Below are 20,529 nucleotides of genomic sequence, written 5' to 3'. Positions count from 1 at the left end.
TGCGTCAGATGACATGGCCTCCACAATCAGCCAACCTCAACCCTATTGAGATGGTTTGGGATGAGTTGGACCACAGAGTCTAGGCAAACCAATAAAAAAGTGCTCAATACCTTTGTGAACTCCCTCAGGACTGTTGCAAAGTCATTCCAGGTCACTACCAGATGAAGCTGCTTGAGAGAATGCCAAGGTGGTATAAAGCTGTGATCAGAATAAAAGGGGAGTACATTTATTATTCTTCGAGTATTTGCTGCTTTCTGTCTGAATCTACAATGTACACATTTCAGTAAAAACAAGGAAAACCATTGCATGAACCAGTGTGTCCAAATTTTATATTACAACATCTACAAAATCTTTAGAGTATCTGGGAAGAGCCTAGAGGTTTTCCCAGGGCCATTTCTAGGGCCATTTCCAAAATTCTTAAAGTATGTGTGCACAAACATACATCTGTGTGAGCGCTCCACTGAGTAAATTAGACTATATAAGGTTTTCTTTCACAAATGCAGTCTATTAAATGGATTTCAAACTTGAGTGCAATGCTAACGCTGTAGTCAGACTTTTTTTTATGTGATGTTACTGTATGGCAATAGGTATGAAGACTGTTTAAGGCCTCTTTCACATGTCCTGATATTTCCAGTACTGGAAAAAACAGTACCGGAGATATCCATGTCTGTGTGTACCTGTGTAGCAACGTTGTACTGCATCAGAATCACATGTACCGGCGCCTGGGAATCAGTGGTACAGTTAGAGCTGTTCCCATCCGCCGGTACATGTGTCATTGTCCCCTGTTATGCTTATATCAGCGCGAGCAAGTGATAATGTTGAGAGTTGTATTCTGCTGCCGCTGTCTACAACAAGTGTAAGAATAAGAATAACATAAAAAACACATCAGACTCACCTTTACACCTAATTCCCTGAAGCCATTGTCCCCTGTAAACAAACCAAAAATAAAAAAAACACAATATCCCTCACCTGTCCGAAGTTTAAATAATCCATAGTGTCCCACGCAGTAATCCATCTGATCAACATTTCTTCATCAGCGTGTGCAGTGGCTTGAGGCGACCGCACACACTGGTGATCAGAGGAGAATGACTCACTGCAGCGTACTGGGCCCTGACCTGTGCCGAACTCACTGAGTGACAGGACACCGCTCAGTGAGTTCAGCGCAGCTCACCGTCTGCTCAGTGTAGTTCAGGGGCCCGCTCGCTGAATCAAATCATTCTTCCCTGCTCCTCAGCGTGTGTGGTCGCCTCAAGCCACCACACATGCTGATGAAGAAAGGTTGGTCAGATGGATTACTGCGTTGGACACTATGGATTATTTAAACTTCAGACGGGTGAGGGATATTGTTCTTTTTTTATTTTTGGTTTGTTTACAGAGAACGATGGTTTCAGTGAATTAGGTGTAAAGGTGAGTATAATGTGCTATTTATATTATTTTTAATTTTATAATTGTTGGAGACAGAGGGAGCTGAATACTATTCTCAACATTGTCACTTGGTTGTGATGATCGCAGCGCAAGCAGGGGACAATGATGAGAGATGCCTCCAGCACCCGGCACTTGGGAACAGCGCTAACTGTACTGCTGTTTCCCAGGTGCCGGCATGTGTGATACTGATGACACACGGATGTCATCAGTGTGCACGTGTGTGTGACGTTTTCCTGCATGTGCGGCGTGCGAAAAACTGACATGTCAGCGTGTTTTTCCTACAGATACACGGTCAGTGGAAACACACTGACATGTATATCATGTGCATGTGTCTCTAGTACGTGTGAAGACTGTCACCACACGTACTGGAGACACGGACGTGTGAACGAGGTCTTATATGTTGCCATATTAAGGCAACAGCAATTATAATTAGTTCACAAGGTGCTACAATTATTAGTTCATAGATTGCTAAAAATACCAGTTAAACATGTCATGAGCCATTTGTGCTGATTATCTAGGTTGAGTTCTTTATTCATTACTTTTTTGTATTTCTTCTTACTTTAGTTAGTGGTGAAATAGGATCTGCCATAACTTTCACATTGGGGGTCCGATGGCTGGGGCTCCAACAGATCCTTAGAATGAATGGAACTGTCTTTGGTTTTTCAGCACAGAGTTTAGCCATGTTAACCGCTGTGCTGTAGAAATAGAAGAAACTCAGTTTCTACATTATCCTTAACAAAGGAGTCCCAGATGATTAACCCTAATGAATTGATCATATACCTATAATAAAATTGCTGTTTTCATAACTGAGCTGGCATATGTGTACACTCTGACACTAGATCTTTCAGTCTATATCCTTTATGCTAACTAATTATGTACTGAAACTTCTAGATGCATGGAGGGTCCATGCCAGTTACTTGGCAACACAATGAAAAATACTACCGAAATCATCCAAACCCTGAAGAATATAAGCTGGATAAATAAAAGGTATGTTCTAACTTGGAAAATGTCTTCTTGTGGAGAGTGCCAAGCCTGAGTAAGGAGACTTCTAGGCCATCTGGTAATTTAAAAGAAACCCTTCCTGTAAAATAATGCTATTAACCTGCAGATATGAGGTGAATCTGCGGGTTAATAGCGTTCTGACACCGTGCAGCACCCGCACTTAGAGCTTTACTGCTGGGAGGAAATTAACTTTATTCCTCCCAGCAGCCTCGCTCTTTCAGCCACAGTGGTGGCGCCGACACGTTTTCAGTCACTTTTCTGTATATAGTGAGCAGTTGCTGTAACCACGCCCCCGGCACTGACTGACAGCCAGCTTTAATGCTGAGCCTGCTGTGCGGGGGTCACGGTTACAGTAACCGCTGTCTACGTAGAGAGCGGTGATTGAAACTGTGCCGGCGCCACCACAGTGACTGACAAAACAAGGCTGCCATGAGGCATAAAGTCCATTCCCTCCAGGCAGCAGGACTATTAGTGTAGATGACGCGCCCCCTGGGCAGTGGGGTACTCGGCAGCCGGGCCTCTGGTAGCCGGGGAATATCACGGTAGCTGGCCCGGTCCGTGACCTAGGGCGGTCAGTAAAAGGGGGAATAGTTTATATGGGATTTGGGAAAGTGTTCGTGACGCCACCTGTGGAATGCGGCTAAGGGATGCCGCCGCTGTGGAGCAGTCCTCTGGAGCTGGTTTTACGGCAGCAGGGATGGTGTGGCTTTCCAGAGGTAGAGCTAGCTCCATGGCAGCGAGGGGTGTAATGGATGGTGGTGCAGGGGAGAGACGGCAGAACGGTCCCAGAGGAAAGACGGACACTCACTCAGGGGTAAGCTTCAGTACCTTTACTGGTGATGGTGCAGGCACGGTCCAGGGTACTCCGGACGAAGGGCGTACTTTTGGACTCTCCCCAGTGAGCAGGTATAGGGCCTCCTGATCTGTGGCTTTCCTCGCTAAGCTTCTCACCTGCCTGGAGCTAGGCCTAGCTTGGTTACTGTCTCTCCTTGCACCTGCTGACCTGGTGGTAGGGCTTTCTCTTGGAGATCACTCTCCTTTGACGCTGGGGCCTCCGTGACTCCTAGCCCTGGTACTGTAATCAGCGTTTGGTGAACCTGGGACCTGTAGTCCTCCAGGGGTTCCTGTAGTTCCTACTGGGTGTAAAGGGTTCCTGTAGGCGCGGACCCGGTGTCCGGCATATATATCAGGGTGAGCCTGGTATGCTCCTCTGCCCCCTCGCTACTTCTTCCTTCTCCTCTCGCCTTCGGCCCACTCAAGGCCCTCACTAGACCTTCACACGTGCTGTAGGCCTTGGCTCGCCTAAGCACAGCAGCCAGCTTGCTGCCTCTTCGCTGCTCTCTGAGCGTCAGCACGCTCTCTGCTCAACTCTGAGCTCTGTCCCTCTCTGTCTCTAAGCAGGAACTATTCTCAGATGCCTGGCTTCACCCTCCCTATATATATCCCTATCATGGCTCCCTCTGCTGGTCTGAGGTGGTAGAGTGAAGGTGTGTGAATGTGTGAGGGCCTCTTGTGGAGAAGTCCATCCATGCACCCTTCTGGGTTCTGTGGCATCAGTGCGCAGCAGGGCGCCACACAGGCACATGTCAGAATACTATTACCTTGCAGATTAACCCCATCTCTGCAGGTTAATAGCGTTATTTTGCATAATAGGTTCCCTTTAAATATGTAAATAGCCTTTTCAGAGAAGAGGACTTGAACTCCAGCTCCATCTATTACATGCAGCAGTCCTAAAAGTTAATATTGACTCTTTAATGAGTTTTTGCCCCATGACTTAGGCTTAGAACTGACTTGTACTGATGAAGGGCAAACATCCCAAAACACGTGTCTGCAAATGGAGTGTCTGGTTTGGCTTCTATCTTAAGGTTAAGTGCCCAAGAAGCAGAAATGCTCCGGATTTTTTCTGCATCTCCCTGGCAGGAAAAACGCATGCGGATTTTACATGCGTTTTTCCTGCCAGGTAGAAGCGTTTGTGAAGCGCTTTTGCATGCATTTCCGCATGCGGGTTGTAAAGCGCTTTTCCAAGCGATTTTAGCATCACTTGGAAAAGTGCTTGACAACTTAGTCACACTATATAAATCCATGCCGGTTGCAAGCGGCATGGATTTATATAGTGTGACCAAGTATTGATGCTGCAAATGTAGCATCAATAGTAAAAAAAGAATAAAATGGTGAAAAATAAAAAAAAAACATTATACTCACCTTCCAATGGCCCCTGGTCTCCTTCTCCGGTGTCTTTGACGGCTCTCAGTGGTGTAAAAGGACCTTCCATGACGTCATTTAGTCATGTGACAGGTCACGCGACCGCCGACGTCAGCGGTCGCGTGACCTGTCACAAGACTAAATGACGTCATGGAAGGTCCTTTTACACCACCGTGAGCCACCGAAGACACCGGACGCACCGTACAGGAGACCGGGGGCCATCAGAAGGTGAGTATAATGTTTTTTCTAATTTTAATTCTTTTTTAACTACAGGTGCTATGGTACCCATGTTAGAACTCTCCTGTTAGGTTTTTTCTATCTTGCTGGTCACATGACCTTTTTTGCCTATTTAATCCTGCTCCGCCCTCCAGGCCTTGCTGGACTTCATTGTAATTTCTACTCTTAAGCTAGCCTGGTGCTTAGTTACCGTTCTCAGTCAGTTTAGCTAGGTCTTCGGACCTTTACGTTCTATGTTGTGTGTTTGACTTTTACTGCTACAATCTCTGCTAGGAGGTGTCCAACTTTATCCCAGTCCCTAGTTCTTGTAGGGATCCCTCCCTTGCATCTATAGGTCTTCGTACAGACTAGCCGAGGACTTTAGCGGGTCTGATCCCAGGATCAGGTTCCCCGTTACATCGTAGGGATCCAGTTTAGTTCTATTGTAGGGACAGATCTCCTGTCTTTCCTTAGTGCTTGTAGCAGATCATAACAGTAAGTCCAGCCCAAAAATATCTCTAAGGAAAGACCTCCAGTTTCCATCATGGTGTCGGTTCAGGATTTAGCTCAACGCCTGCAGGGACTCTCTCTGGAGGTGGCCGACCTCCAACAACACGTGAGTAGCTGTTCTGGAGCACATTTTGTGGAGCCAAAGGTACGTTTGCCTGATTTATTTTTTGGTGATCAGCAAGAGTTTTTTTCCTTTAAAAATGCTTGTTTGTTGTATTTTCGTTTGAGACTCAGATCCTCTGGTGATGAATCACAGCGCATAGGGTTCATAATGTCACTTTTGCGCAAAGAACCTCAGGGATGGGCCTTTTCTCTCCAACCTAGTGATCCATGCTTTAGATCAGTGGATAGTTTTTTTTCTGCTTTGGGTTTGATGTATGATGATCCTGATTGTGTCTCATCAGCTGAGACTGAATTGAGACGTTTGAGGCAGGAATCAGGTAATGTGGAAAAATATTGTTCTCACTTCCGTCGGTGGTCTGCCCAGGTGGGGTGGAACGATTCAGCTTTGAAAAGTTTGTTTCTTGCGGGGCTAGGTGAAAGGGTTAAGGATTTGCTGATTACTTATTCCACACCTGGAAACTTGCAGGAGGCAATGCAATTAGCTATATGGGTGGACAGGAGACTGCGTGCAAGGGTTAATGAGAGTAAATCCTCTGCCATGTCAGCTCCTAGTCTTGAGAGGGTCTGTAATGACATTGGAGAGCCGATGGAGATTGGGGCGATGGCACCCCGCTCTCAGGAAAAAGACCGCAGATCTTCTGAAGGTTTGTGCTTTTATTGAGGGAAATCTGACCATTTTATTAAGAACTGTGTGCTTCGTATGAACAAAGAAAAAAAAAGGTCAGTTACGCCCGTATTGCCTGTTTAAATACTAAGGGGGTATTTCTTTCTGCTACTACTGCTGCTCAGGAAGAATTAATTGAATTTCGGATATTTGTGGATTGTGATTCTACTCTGAATGTGATTGATGGGGGATTCTTGGAAAAACTTAAATTAAAACCCAAACCTTTGTCATCCCCTATTGCTGTGGTTTCTGTCGATGGCTCCCCCCTGAAGAGTGTTACTCACAAGGTCTGTGAATTTCCACTCACTATTAATGGTATTCACCAAGAAAATTTGGATTTGGTAGTATTAAATAATTTGCCTTCTCCAGTAGTTTTGGGGTTACCCTGGTTAAAATTGCACAATCCTGTACTGGATTGGTCTACCAATGAAATTAAGTCCTGGAGCCCTAAGTGTTATGACAAGTGTTGTAACGGACGTATTGCTGTGGTGGAAAAAGGGGAATTACCTGTACCTATTCAGGATTTTTGGAGAGTTTTTTCTGAGGAGGAGTCACAAATTTTGCCTCCCCATAGAGACTACGATTGTACCATTGAATTTGTCCCTGGAGCGACTCTTCCTAAAAGTCGTTTATTTAATCTTACTATTCCTGAGAGAAAGGCTTTGGAGGAATACATACAGACAAGCTTGGCCGCCGGTCACATTAGGCCTTCCAAGTCTCCTGTGGCTGTTGGATTTTTTTAGTTAAAAAAAAGGACGGCGGTTTACGTCCTTGTCTGGATTTTCGTGAGATTAATAAAATTACTGTACGCAATCCTTACCCACTGCCATTGATTCCTGATTTGTTTAACCAGTTAGTGGGGGCCAAGTGGTTCTCTAAAATTGATCTCCGGGGGGCATACAATTTGTTGTGCATGAAGGAGGGTGATGAATGGAAGACAGCTTTTAACACTCCTGTAGGTCATTTTGAGAATCTGGTTATGCCTTTTGGTTTTACCAATGCTCCAGCATTTTTTCAGAATCTTATTAATGACATCCTTAGACCTTTGATCGGCAAAAATGTGGTTGTGTATTTGGATGACATTTTGATTTATTCACCAGATCTGGAGTCTCATTGGCGGAGCGTACGTGAGGTATTACAGTTATTAATTGACAATTCGCTTTTTGCTAAGCTGGAGAAATGTGAGTTTGCTGTACAGAGAATTAGTTTTTTGGGCTACATTATCTCCAGCGAGGGCTTTGAGATGGACCCTGTGAAGGTTCAGGCGGTTCAGGAATGGCCTAGGCCTATTGGTTTGAAATCGATACAGAGGTTTTTGGGTTTCGCCAATTATTACAGAAAATTCATTAAAAATTTTTCTATTATTGTCAAACCACTGACCGATCTCACCAGGAAAGGTGCTAATGCGGTTCAGTGGACTACTGAGGCCATTGAAGCTTTTGTGTTTCTAAAGGAGAGGTTCAGCTCTGCTCCCATCCTTATGCAGCCTGATGTGACTAAGCCGTTTTTGGTTGAGGTTGATGCTTCTTCGGTGGGGGTCGGTGCGGTGTTGTCTCAGAAAAACAAGGATGGAGCACATCCCTGTGCTTTTTTTTCAAAAAAATTTTCTGAGACTGAACTTAATTACGATATTGGTAATCGGGAATTGCTGGCTATTAAACTCGCATTTGAACACTGGCGTCATCTCTTGGAAGGTGCTGAATTTCCCATTCAGGTTTTCACTGATCATAAAAATCTGATCTATCTTGATGCTGCCAAGCGCTTGAATGCCCGTCAGGCTAGGTGGGCACTTTTTTTCTCGCGGTTTAATTTTTCCGTTACTTACATCCCGGGTACCAAGAATGTTAAAGCTGATGCTTTGTCTCGCAGCTTTTCTCCCATGGTCTGTGCTGAGGAGGAGGGGAGCATTTTACAAGAAGGTGTTGTGATTGCTGCATTGGACTCCGTTTTGGAAGATGAGATTCTTAAAGCACAGGAGAATGCCCCATCTAACACTCCCCATGGGAGGTTGTTTGTGCCTAGGACCTTTAGGAGAGATTTGTTTGTTGAGTGTCATGAGTCTCGGTTGGCAGGTCATCCAGGAATTTCTGAGACCAAGAGACTTGTGGGTCGCAGTTTTTGGTGGCCTGGATGGCAGAAGGAAGTCATTAAGTGGGTGCGTCAATGTACGGTGTGTGCTAGATCTAAGTCTTCACATACTCCTGCAGCGGGGTTGCTTTGCCCTCTGGAGGTTCCTAGTGCACCTTGGACACATCTGGCTATGGACTTTATTACTGACCTTCCCCCCTCTGAGGGTTTCACAGTCATCTTGGTGGTCGTGGACCGTTTTAGCAAGATGTGTCACTTGGTTCCTTTCATCAAACTGCCCTGCGCTAAGACACTCGCTAAGGCCTATGTCAAGGAAATTGTCAGACTACATGGCGTTCCTACTGACATTGTTTCGGATAGGGGACCTCAGTTCGTGGCTCGTTTTTGGCGTGCTTTTTGTGACAGGTTGGGAGTTCATTTGTCGTTTTCATCCGGATATCATCCTGAGTCTAATGGCCAGACAGAAAGGAAGAATCAGGATGTTGAGCAGTTCTTGCGTTGTTTTGTGGCAGACAGTCAGGAGGGGTGGTCTGAGTTTCTGCCACTTGCTGAGTTTGCTCTTAACAACCATACATCCTCTTCTGCTGGTTGTTCGCCTTTTTTTTGTTGTTCTGGGAGACATCCGTCTTTTGGGTCATTCTCCAAATTGGTATCGGCTGTGCCTGAGGAGGAGAGTTTTTCCGGTGATTTGGAGAGAGTTTGGACGGGTGTGCGTGGTAATCTTCAGGAGGCTAACAAAAAATCTAAGAGGTACTTTTGTGAGGGTCGTGATGACATTCCACTCGTCCTCCAGGCACTCCAAATTAAGGCTATGAGCATGGGTCAACCATTCAAAGAATGAGTCAGACAACAAGCTGGTTCAAACTCAGAGCACGCTCAAAAGACTACTACAGACAACGTTCTCAGCAATGTTCTGTGTTTATTTTTTACATGCACAAACCTAAATACACTACATAATGGGAGGGGAAAGGGGTTGTCCGGAGCGGGGTAAGCCATGAAAGTCCAGTGTCTGACCACTCCTGATTGGTCCACATCTCCTTATCTCAGTCTCTGGGCAGATATTGCAGCCGTCAGCTTATAATCTTGTTTCGTTTCTCTGAAATAAGTCTTGGCAACACTGGAACTGTCTTAGTTTAAGTTTCGATTTGAGTAATACGTAGCAAGGAAAGCTTATTGTTATAAGACACAAAATGGTGGTTAGTACATAAGCAAAGCGTATAAAAGTATAAAAGTAGAGAAAATATATATATATACTTTTTTACCCTGACATTCCCCCCTAAACACTAAGCTTTCCCTTGCTTCGGGGCCTTTGAGACTGTCCATGTGTGGGGAGAGGGGAGGTGGATTTCTTCACCCAATCATCTTAGAAGCTGCCCCCTTATGGGGCGCCCCCGAACAATTGAGCCCTACCCTAAATGACACATGGAGTTCTCCCAACTGATCCTAAACTAAATCTTTCAGTTGGACTCTGTCATGGGGGGTCTGGTCAGGCTTGTTCAAAGGAGTGTATTTCTCCATATCTTCCTTACTGGTATCATCATGTAACAGAGATGTGGTTTCTTGATTCAGAAAGGTCCCGGAGGTTGGGACGGCATTGGTTATAGCTTTCCTGTATAAGGGGACTATGCAGCATAGGACCACCAGGCCCAATACTAGTAGACCTCCTATCACTAAACAAGCTTGTTGGAAGAATCCCTTGACCCCTCCCAACCATCCTGAGAAGAAGGAGGTATCTACCCCTGCATTTGTCTTTACTTCTTCTGCCAGTCTTGTTATCCTTCGAAGAGCTACTACGGTTTTTCCATTCACTCCTGAGTTCTGAGGAATGTATGTGCAGCATTCCTCCCCTATCATTCCACATACTCCACCTTTCTCAGCAAGAATCATATCTATTGCCAATCTATTTTGAAGAGTCATTCTTGTATTGGGTCCTAGTTCCTCAACTATGCCCTGGAAGGCATCTCTGCTGTAATTTATAAATCTTTGCTCAGTGTAATAGACATAATTTATCCAGTCTACATTTCTATTTATCTGTATGGTTGGAATGAGAGAAAGAAAACCCGCTACCACTTGATTCTGGGCCTTGTACTCGTCTGGGACCCCCCTCGGGACCCCTATAGAATCTATATAGACCTTAGGGTCCTCAGCATAACCGGAATGTAATTGCTCTAAACTTCTTTTCCGTCGGGACTCCTTGGGGATTGGGTCTGTGGGATCCCAGGGCAGAATTCTAAACTGCATGGCTAATTTTACTAGGGTACATTGTCCGGTCCAGGTGGTCGGAAGTCTGGACCTGAGTCGTCCGTCCCCACAGAGCCAATAAACATCATATATATACCTGGAGTGATTGCTTAACAGGTTAGTGTCTACAGTCTCGTTAGTCTGACAGAAGCCGTCTTCAAAGATTCCTAGAGAAGGACCGGTGGAATTATCAGGGGAATAACAAGTGTAGTTATCTTTGGTTATTATTATATCACCCGGGGTTCGAATTTTAGCCTTGGAGCTAACCAGGGGAATATATTCAGGACAGGAGCTACCTTTTAGTTTTTTCAGCAATCCCAATAAACAGAGGGTGCTATTATTGTCAGCAGGGAAAGCATGGGTGTACAGATGAGTATTAGCGGCTGCACAAGCTACACAGCCTTCAGATATATTTTGGGCTCGGACGTTATACCGTACCCATTCTAACCATAGATTCTTCCGAGGATTCACTTGAGTCTCCATGGAAAAAACATCCTCCCATTTGAGTCTCGGGATTGGGATTACTTCTGTCAGAATTCTTTGTAACGCCTCCCCCCCCATGGGCAGACGTGCAAGGGGGGGGGGCCTGCGTGGGTTTTGTTTTTATATCTTTCAACTCTATTATTCCTTGTTTGGGATTTATGAAGCCATTGTAACTGCTTAAAACATATTTTCCTAAATCTCCCGACTGGGGGTTTTCTAAATTCAAATATAAGGGGAAACACTTCTTATCCCATGAGCATTTCGGCTTGTGCGGTGGTCGCTCCTTGTTTATAAACCCCATGCTTAAAGTCATTCGAGTCAATAGAGACCTCCCCTCTCTATCCTTACTGTTTATAGCTTCCTTTGGTTTGTATCCCCAGTCCGTGTCTCCCGTGTTCCACCCCACATCTGACCAATAGTAGCAGTATTCATTTCCCGGACGGGTTACACAGAGATAGAATGTTCCTCGGGCATAGGCATCATACGAGTTCCAGGTCATTTCAGCACAATTTACTGTATTACAAAAGTCAAATTGATAAGTCTGGGTCTTTGCTTCAGTATCCACCCAGAAGGTGGTGGCCGCCCAGCTCGGGACGGGCAGTAGGCACATGGAAAGGATATGGAAAAAAGTGACCATCTTCTATGGGCTCGTTCTATCTTGCTTGCAATGGGAAGCGTGGATCCAAGTGCCTTTTCCTTCGAGTTTCAGAGCCGTCGGGGTGGTGAGAAGCACAGTGTACGGTCCCTCGAACCGCGGCTGGAGGCAGTCTTTCCGGACAAACTTTTTCACATACACCAGATCGCCTGGGATGAAATCATGTACTGCATCACCTGTAGATTCTGGGAGAGAAGCAGATACTGTAGAGCGGGTGTTAGTCAATTCTCTAGACAGAGCAATCACAAATTTTACCACTCTATCATTTGTTTCGGACAATTCTTGGGGCCTAATCTCTCCTATCTTGGGCGGGGCCCCAAACAGAATTTCGTAGGGAGTTAGCCCATGTTTAGCTTGTGGGGTGTGTCTGATATGATACAGTACTATGGGGAGTAGGTCGGGCCAGGGGAGGGGATGATCTTGGGTCATTTTCAAGAGCTGGGTCTTGAGTGTGGAGTTCATCCTTTCCACTTTGCCTGAACTGGCAGGATGGTATGGAGTGTGGAGGCCCAAATCTGTTCCCAACATGTTCCAGAGTTCTTTGTAGATATTTGCTGTGAAAGCTGGTCCTTGGTCCGATTCTATAACTTGGGGAACTCCAAATCTGCAGGCAATTTCGGTGATCAGTTTCTTGGCTGTGACTTTAGCAGTCATGTTGACAACCGGGTAGGCCTCGGGCCAGGCTGAGAACATATCCACGGCTACCAAAACGTACTCGTATTTTCCTGCTTTAGGCATTTGGATATGGTCGACTTGTATTCTCTGCCAAGGGTAGTCTGGTTTAGCCAGGTGTTGAAGAGGGACCCGTGCCGTACACGTTGGGTTGCAGGTAGTGCAGACAGAGCAGGATTTTGAGTACGCAGTCACAGTGGAAGAGATTCCGGGTGCAAAGTACAGTTTCTTGATACATGCTGCCACAGCTGAGTACATGCGTCTAGGCAAGCAAGGCTTCCCATCCACTTGGTAAAGAGTCGAGTTGACCTTTGAATCTTTGCGACCTGCCAGCACGGCTCCTGCCGCTTTCCATTGCTTGACTTCTTCAGTGGGGGTCTTCCTTTGTTCCTCACACAATTTTTCTTCAGGCATCCTGACCCCCCTGGATTCCACTCGTGTCTCCGCTGGACTTGTATGATCTTCCGCCGGCTGTTCTTTGGCTCTTGCTCTAGTGAGCGCCACAGCTACGGTTTGCAGGGTCTCCCCTATCTCTTCTTCCTTTTCCTGCCACTTTGATGACACATTCTCCACTGCTGCAGTCTTGGCTGCTTGGTCAGCTAGGTGGTTGCCCCTGGCTTCTCTGGATTCTAGTCTTCCATGAGCCTTGACCTTGATAACAGCAACCTGAATGGGTAGTTCCAGGGCCTTCATTAGGGCCTTAATCCATGAGACATGTTTCACTGGTGTACCTGCAGCTGTGATGAATCCTCTAGACTTCCACAAGAGTCCAGAATCATTGCAAATTCCATGTCCATACCTGGAATCGGTATATATATATTCGTCTTTGTTCCTGCTGCCAGGTGGCAGGCCTCTGTGAGAGCCACAAGTTCAGCTTCTTGTGCAGACATGTATGGTGGTAGAGCTTCAGCCTTGAGGACTGTTAGGTCTGTTGTGACAGCATATCCCGTGTGGAACTTCCCTTGAGGGTCTGCGAGCGGGATCCATCAGTCCATAGGTGCAAGGCAGGGTCTGCGAGCGGATGTGCCACCATATTCTCTGGAGCAGAAGTCTCTTCCTGCAAAATTTTTATACAATCATGAGGTTCCACCAATGGACCTTCACCCTCTTCACCTTCCCCCCTAGAAGGTGGAAGCAAAGTGGCAGAGTTGATAGTCAGACATCTGGTAAATGTTATATTGGAGGGCAACAATAGGGAACACTGCAGCCGCAGGTGTCTTTGGTTGGTGAGATGTTTCGGAGATGTTTGTTGCAGAACAGCCGAGAGATCATGGCCAGCCTGTATAACTAGATCATGTCCAAGGACGATATCAGCTGACTTGTCAAGGAGAATGTGAGCAGCGTGGACCGCCTTAAGGCACGTGGGGGCAGTTCGGGCGACAGGGTCCAGGCGGGCTGAGTAGTAGCCCAAAGGCCGATACTTATGATCATAACGTTGTGCTAGAACTCCAGAGGCATGACCTTCCGATTCCGAGACAAAAAGGTGAAATGGCTGAGTATAGTCTGGTAAGCCCAAGGCCGGGGCAGAGACAACAGCCTGTTTAAGGTGGTCAAAACATAGTCTGTGTTGATGAGAAACACGTGGATCTTCGGCATGAAGCCAAACTGAGCCTTCATTCTTGAGACAGTCGTACAGAGGTTGCATGAGCTTTGAGGCATCAGGGATCCATTGCCTGCAGTAAGTGATGAGGCCAAGGAAAGTCTGCATAGCGGAATAGGTGGTTGGGAAGGTGATATCCATGATGGCTTGCTTTCTTTCTTCAGTCAGATGTCTAGCACCTTGTGAAATACAATGTCCGAGGAAAATGACCTTGGGCAGACACCATTGGACTTTGCCTTTCGAGACTTTACAGTTAGCTGAGTGAAGAAACCAGAGAAGGGATGCTGACATCTCTGGCAAATTTTCTTCAGTGCCACAAAGTAAAAGATCATCCACATACTGTAGAAGGGTGACCTGAGGGTTCTCTTGAACCCATGGCTCCAGAATAGACTTCATAGAATGAGTGAATTGGTTAGGAGAGTTCTGGGCTCCTTGTGGAGTCCTGGTCCATGTAAACTGTGCTCCTTGAAAGGTGAAGGCAAAAAGAAACCATGAATCTTCATGTAAGGGTATACTGAAGAAGGCGTTGGCCAGATCTAACACCGTAAACAAAGTGGCCGTTGGAGGCAGCTGAGACAAGAGGGTGTTTGGGTTAGGTACCACTGGAGTTTCTAAAATGGTAGCTGCATTGACGGCTCTGAGATCCTGAACCAACTGGTATCTTGGAGACTCTCCCGGAACGGTTTTCTTTTTTACAGGAAAGAGGGGTGTATTGCATGGAGATACACATCTGACAAGGACTCCTGATTCCAGGAGGGAAGCGATTTGGGTACCCAAGCTTTGTTCTTGTGCAGCCTTGAGGGGGTATTGTGGCAACCGTGGGAACCTGTGTCCAGGCTTGAGGTGTACTCGGACCGGGGGAACCTGCAGGAGGCCGACGTCCTCTGGCCCACTGGACCACAGAGAGTGAGGGAACTGTGAGGTATCAAGAAGAGTGTGAGGTTGTATGGTCATCATCATGAGAGGGAAGGCTTTAAGAACACAGCGGTCTTCAGTCCCTTGTTCGGAATGAGGGTCCCGCAAAAGAAGCTCCATACCATGGTTTCCGAAGGTAATTGTTGCCTTCATCCGCTCTAAGAGATCGGCTCCCAACAGGTTGACAGGGCAAGTTTCAGAGACCAAGAATCTTGTGAGTACTCCGGTGAACGGTCCTGCAGACACAGGGACTGTGAGTGGAGAGGAAATATGTTGGCCTTCCACCCCAACACAGGTAGGGTAATCGGTGATAGGGATACAGAAGGAGGGAGCTGTGCAGAGGAAATGACAGATGTGGCCGCCCCAGTGTCCACCAGGAACTCCAGTGGTTGATGGTCCACCTGTAAAGTGACAGTCCCACAGGCGGCCGTGAGATGCGTAGCCGGGAAAGTGGACACTGGTTGACCGAGCCGTCATTGGCGTGGATGAGATGGTTCACGGGAAGGTCCATGGTTGTGTGGACCGTCACGGAACGACCGGTCATGGTACTGTCTGCGGGTTGGACAGTCTCTGAGGATGTGGTCAAGGCTACCACACTCCCAACACAACATTCGTCCTTCAGAATCACGAGATTGTCTTCTGTTTCTAGATGGTCCCTTGTCATCTCTTCTGTCTTGTTTTCTATATGTGGGAGGAGTATTATCACCTGTGCCTTTAACCATTACCCACTTGATTCCATGTTGGTTGCCAGGGGGTGGGTAGCTTTCTTGAGCTTGATATACCATGGCAGGAGCGGTTTTCTTCTTTGGTTTAGTATCCTTTTTCATTTTTAGCATTGATTTTTGGAAAGCTTTAACGATGTCCACCGCGTCGTTGAAAGAAGAGGAACGAATCTCAGGCCGTACTCTCAGGACTTCATCTCTGAGAGCGTCTTGTAGGCCATCTACTAGGGCCTGAACCAACAGGGCGGCCTGCGTCTTGACGTGAGGACTGTATCCGAGATCCTCAAAATGCATGCTGAGTCTTGCAGCATATCTTTCCACAGATTCATCAGGGTCTTGTTGAACATCTTGTACAGACCCAGCTTGATCTGACAAGCGATCCTGAGCCCAGGCCTTTAACTGTTTCATGTATTCTAGGCCGGATTCATACGTACTAAGGGATCCTGCTTTTGTGGAATCCATGGCCTTTTCGATAGTAGGCAAGAAATATTCCTTGGCCTTCACAGATGTGATACCTGCCAAATCAGCCCAGGTTGCACCATAAATGGCTCTGGTTGTGTCCAAGCGTCTAGCATACTGCATGGGAGATTTATCGGGATCAGGAAGCTTTGAGACCAGAGTGTCTACTTGTACTGGGGTAAAGGGTTGATATTTGATCATCCCTAAAGGTCCAGGAACTTGTTGAGGACCGGGCAGCGTCGCTTGTTCCTTGGTGGTGTTTGGGGTGGCCGCTAGGGAGGATTCTTCAGGCAACAGAACCGCATTGGGAATCGGTGTCGGGGAGGAGGTTGCCACTAGTAGCTCAAGGGCCAAAGGCATAGCAACATGAACTGCTGGACTACGGACACAGACAATGCGTATCGAGTCCAATCCATGAGGGAGGGTCTCTATGCCTTCCTTGAGGGCCAGTACGTGTTCCTCCATGCACGGCCCGAGTGGGTAGCCGAAAATTCCAGAAGATATGAGTGGTATCGCTAAAGTGCGTCTGGGCATATCCTGATGAGTCAATTTTCCTGCATGAAGGAGTACTGAACGGATGGTAGATGCGAGAGTGGAACGTGACTCTTCAGGGTTCCGGGAGTCATAAATAGGACCCACTGCATGTATGATGACATCAGCGGGCAGTCTACCCGCACGGGTGACTAAGGTCTGGCCTTGTGAAAGCTCTCCGTTTTCGGCTAAGTGAGCCTGGCATTCTGCAGCCAGAGTAGAACCAGCAGCAAGGGAAATTTTGCGAGCCAATCCTCCAACATGGCTCATACAGGTGTTTGCAGGGTTGACTATGGCCCCCACCCGATGTGTAAGGATGTCACCATAGCCTATTGACAGAGTGACAGGGCGTCCTGATGGGTCTACTAGATTACGGGAGCGGCAGGGGTCCCAAACTTCTGAGAGGCTGGGGGGTGGTGTTCTTTCAGCAGTTGCTTGGAGCAAGGGCCGGAGTACGGGTAATGGATGTGGGGTGGAGGATGCCATAGGAGACGTATGGGGTAAAGGAGGGGGGGCTGGAGTATCTTGAGCCCATCCCTCATCTGGCTCCGTATCGTCTTGAGTAACAGTATGTTGGCGGAGGGAGAGCAGTCTGGCCTGAAATTCTGGGGAGTTGAGGAGGATATCCCCAGGGTTGTGGGTGACTCCCATAGGAAACAGGGGAAGCGTCTCAGCATCGTGGACTGGAGCAGAGGGTGTCACATTAGTTTCAGATGGGTGCTCTGGGACTGCGGGCTTTTCCACCTGTGCTGGTGGCTGGTAATATGCACCGGACGGATCTAGTAGTGGATATAGGCCGGATTGGGGCTTTCCGGGCCTCCCACAACAAGTAAGAGGTGTAGCAAGATGGCCGTGGGAGGGAGGAGTTAGAGTGGGAGTGGGAATGTTCTTGGAGACAGGAAAAGGTGTAGTAAGATGGCCGTTGGAGGGAGGAGTTAGAGTGGGAGTGGGAATGTTCTTGGAGGTAGGCTGGGCATCGTGCCATGGGCGGCCCGCCCCACAGACACAGCAGAACTCCGCCCAGGGTGGGTTTTGCTCTCCACACCCCCGACACGTCCATCCCTCCGGTGATTTGTTGTTGGCACCATTATAGGGCGGTGGCTGAGGGCTCGGTGTAGTGACAGGCATCAAAGGTGCAACGGCCATTTTGGGGGCACATAACAAATCACAGTCTGCAGCTTTCATGTATCCGAACAAAGGCTCGGCATTCTCTGTCTCCCCCACACCATCTACCTCTTTCCAGCCTTCAGACTTCAAATCACTCGCTACTCTAAGATGTGCTTGAGCCTGGTGCAGAAGTCCTCACCCAGCTTTCCCAATTTCTGTGTAACATATTCTTTCTACACTGAAAACTAAAGCCTGCCTGTACTGGATAAGCTTATCATGTTATACAAATTCCTAACATTCTTCTTGCCTTCTTGCCTTCCCGTAACTCCACTAATTGGCTTAACTCCCACAGCAGCATTCCGCAACTTACGAGATCTTTCAAATTTGAATATACGCAACATTTTCTTATAGAATGCAATGATCTGTCGCGACTCAGATCACTGGTGCAGTCTACAGGTCGCCACCCGTCAGTGTAGAGTACTCCTCAATACACTGATAAGACAGAGAGACCCCTCATCTATCCCTTTTTCCTAACCTTGAATGGCGACTTTACAGTACGACTCACCACGGCACCCTGACTGACAGCAGAACCCCTCCTTATGAGGTTTCTCTGTATAAGACGAAGAGTACACCTCAGTCCGTCATGGACCCTGACAGCAGACCACCTCCTTATGAGGTTTCTCTGTATAAGACGAAGAGTACACCTCAATTCGTCACAGATTCTGACAGCACAACACCTCCTTATGAGGTTTCTCTGTATAAGACGAAGAGTACACCTCAATTCGTCACAGATTCTGACAGCACAACACCTCCTTATGAGGTTTCTCTGTATAAGACGAAGAGTACACCCCAATTCGTCACAGATTCTGACAGCACAACACCTCCTTATGAGGTTTCTCTGTATAAGACGAAGAGTACACCTCAATTCGTCACAGATTCTTTCTCCCTTACACTACAATTCAGGAATGCTTTGAAACCTCGATTATCAGTCACGGGAGGCAGCTATCTAAAGAGAGTTCAGTGACCGGAGGAGGAGGAGATGGTGTTCACACGAGCACGCGCAGGCATGCGACGTCACTCGTTTTAACACTTGCTGGTTCAGGACGTGGTGCGGGACTCACCACTCGACCGGTCACCCACCCAGATCCAACCTGACAGCCCCACAGAAACCGCTGCGGCTGACACACAGGCAAGTGAAACATATATATTATATATATGTCAACTTACCGTGTTCGATGGAGGTTGATCAGGCCTCAAATTCAGCCACCGCGGTCACCACCAGGGAAGTCAGCAATATGGGTCCGGGAGGGCGTCGTACCGCTAGCCACGCCCCACGTTGGGCGCCATTTGTGAGGGTCGTGCTCCACTCGTCCTCCAGTCACTCCAAATTAAGGCTATGAGCATGGGTCAACCATTCAAAGAATGAGTCAGACAACAAGCTGGTTCAAACTCAGAAGCACGCTCAAAAGACTACTACAGACAACGTTCTCAGCAATGTTCTGTGTTTATTTTTTACATGCACAAACCTAAATACACTACATAATGGGAGGGGAAAGGGGTTGTCCGGAGCGGGGTAAGCCATGAAAGTCCAGTGTCTGACCACTCCTGATTGGTCCACATCTCCTTATCTCAGTCTCTGGGCAGATATTGCAGCCGTCAGCTTATAATCTTGTTTCGTTTCTCTGAAATAAGTCTTGGCAACACTGGAACTGTCTTAGTTTAAGTTTCGATTTGAGTAATACGTAGCAAGGAAAGCTTATTGTTATAAGACACAAAATGGTGGTTAGTACATAAGCAAAGCGTATAAAAGTATAAAAGTAGAGAAAATATATATATATACTTTTTTACCCTGACATTTTGATAGGAAACGGCAAGAGGTTTTGTTTGCTATTGGTGACATGGTTTGGTTGTCCTCTAAGAATCTGCGGTTGAGGATTCCTTCTAAAAAATTGGGTCCCAAGTTTGTAGGGCCCTTTAAGGTGCTTCAGGTAGTTAACCAATCTGCTGTTAGGTTGGAGGTTCCTACCTCCTGGAAGATTAATCCGGTGTTTCATGTTTCTCTGTTGAAAAGAGCTTATGTGTCGGATGGAGACGCCTCTGCCACTGTTCCTCCGGTGGTGGAGGACGGGGAATACGAAATTTCCCGCATCCTTAATTCTAGACGGTATAGAGGGAGTTTGCAGTATCTCGTCACTTGGAAGGGTTTCGGACCCGAGGATAACTCATGGGTGAGGGCAGATGATGTTTCTGCTTGCAGACTTGTCAGAGCGTTTCACAAGAGGTTTCCTGATAAGCCTGGGCCTAGGGGATCCGGAGGATCCTCATAGAAGAGGGGGTACTGTTAGTACTCTCCTGTTAGGTTTTTTCTATCTTGCTGGTCACATGACCTTTTTTGCCTATTTAATCCTGCTCCGCCCTCCTGGCCTTGCTGGACTTCATTGTAATTTCTACTGTTAAGCTAGCCTGGTGCTTAGTTACTGTTCTCAGTCAGTTTAGCTAGGTCTTCGGACCTTTATGTTCTATGTTGTGTGTTTGTCTTTTACTGCTGCAATCTCTGCTAGGAGGTGTCCAACTTTATCCCAGTCCCTAGTTCTTGTAGGGATCCCTCACTTGCATCTATAGGTCTTCGTACAGACTAGCCGAGGACTTTAGCGGGTCTGATCGCAGGATCAGGTTCCCCGTTACATCGTAGGGATCTAGCTTAGTTCTATTGTAGGGACAGATCTCCTTTCTTTCCTTAGTGCTTGTAGCAGATCATAACAACCCGGGTCTGGAGGAGAGTCTCCTCTTCTCCAGACCCAGGTACCATCCGCGCATTGAATCGATTAATATCCGCATGTGTGCATGCACTCATGCGGATATTATGCTATTCAATGCAAGTCAATGGCGGCAATTATGCCACGCAGCATGTGCT

The 20,529-nt window shown here is 47.1% G+C and overlaps 1 protein-coding gene across 1 annotated transcript in view; it reads left to right on the top strand.

Moving 5' to 3' along the window:
• The window catches only part of LOC141271536 (polycystin-1-like), a 238,287-nt gene that overhangs the window by 201,092 nt on the left and 16,666 nt on the right, over positions 1 to 20,529 (top strand). Inside the window, exon 42 of the mRNA XM_073681591.1 lies at positions 2,317 to 2,412. Within this exon, the coding sequence (XP_073537692.1) occupies positions 2,317 to 2,412 (96 nt within the window). The remainder of the gene's footprint in view (positions 1 to 2,316; positions 2,413 to 20,529) is intronic.

This window comes from Phyllobates terribilis, unplaced genomic scaffold (genome assembly GCF_046119375.1).
Source record: "Phyllobates terribilis strain yellow unplaced genomic scaffold, ASM4611937v1 Scaffold_5__5_contigs__length_657084704, whole genome shotgun sequence".
Classification (NCBI taxonomy): domain Eukaryota; kingdom Metazoa; phylum Chordata; class Amphibia; order Anura; family Dendrobatidae; genus Phyllobates; species Phyllobates terribilis.
Note: the sequence above shows the minus strand (reverse complement) of the source record. Positions and strands in the feature narration are given on the sequence as shown.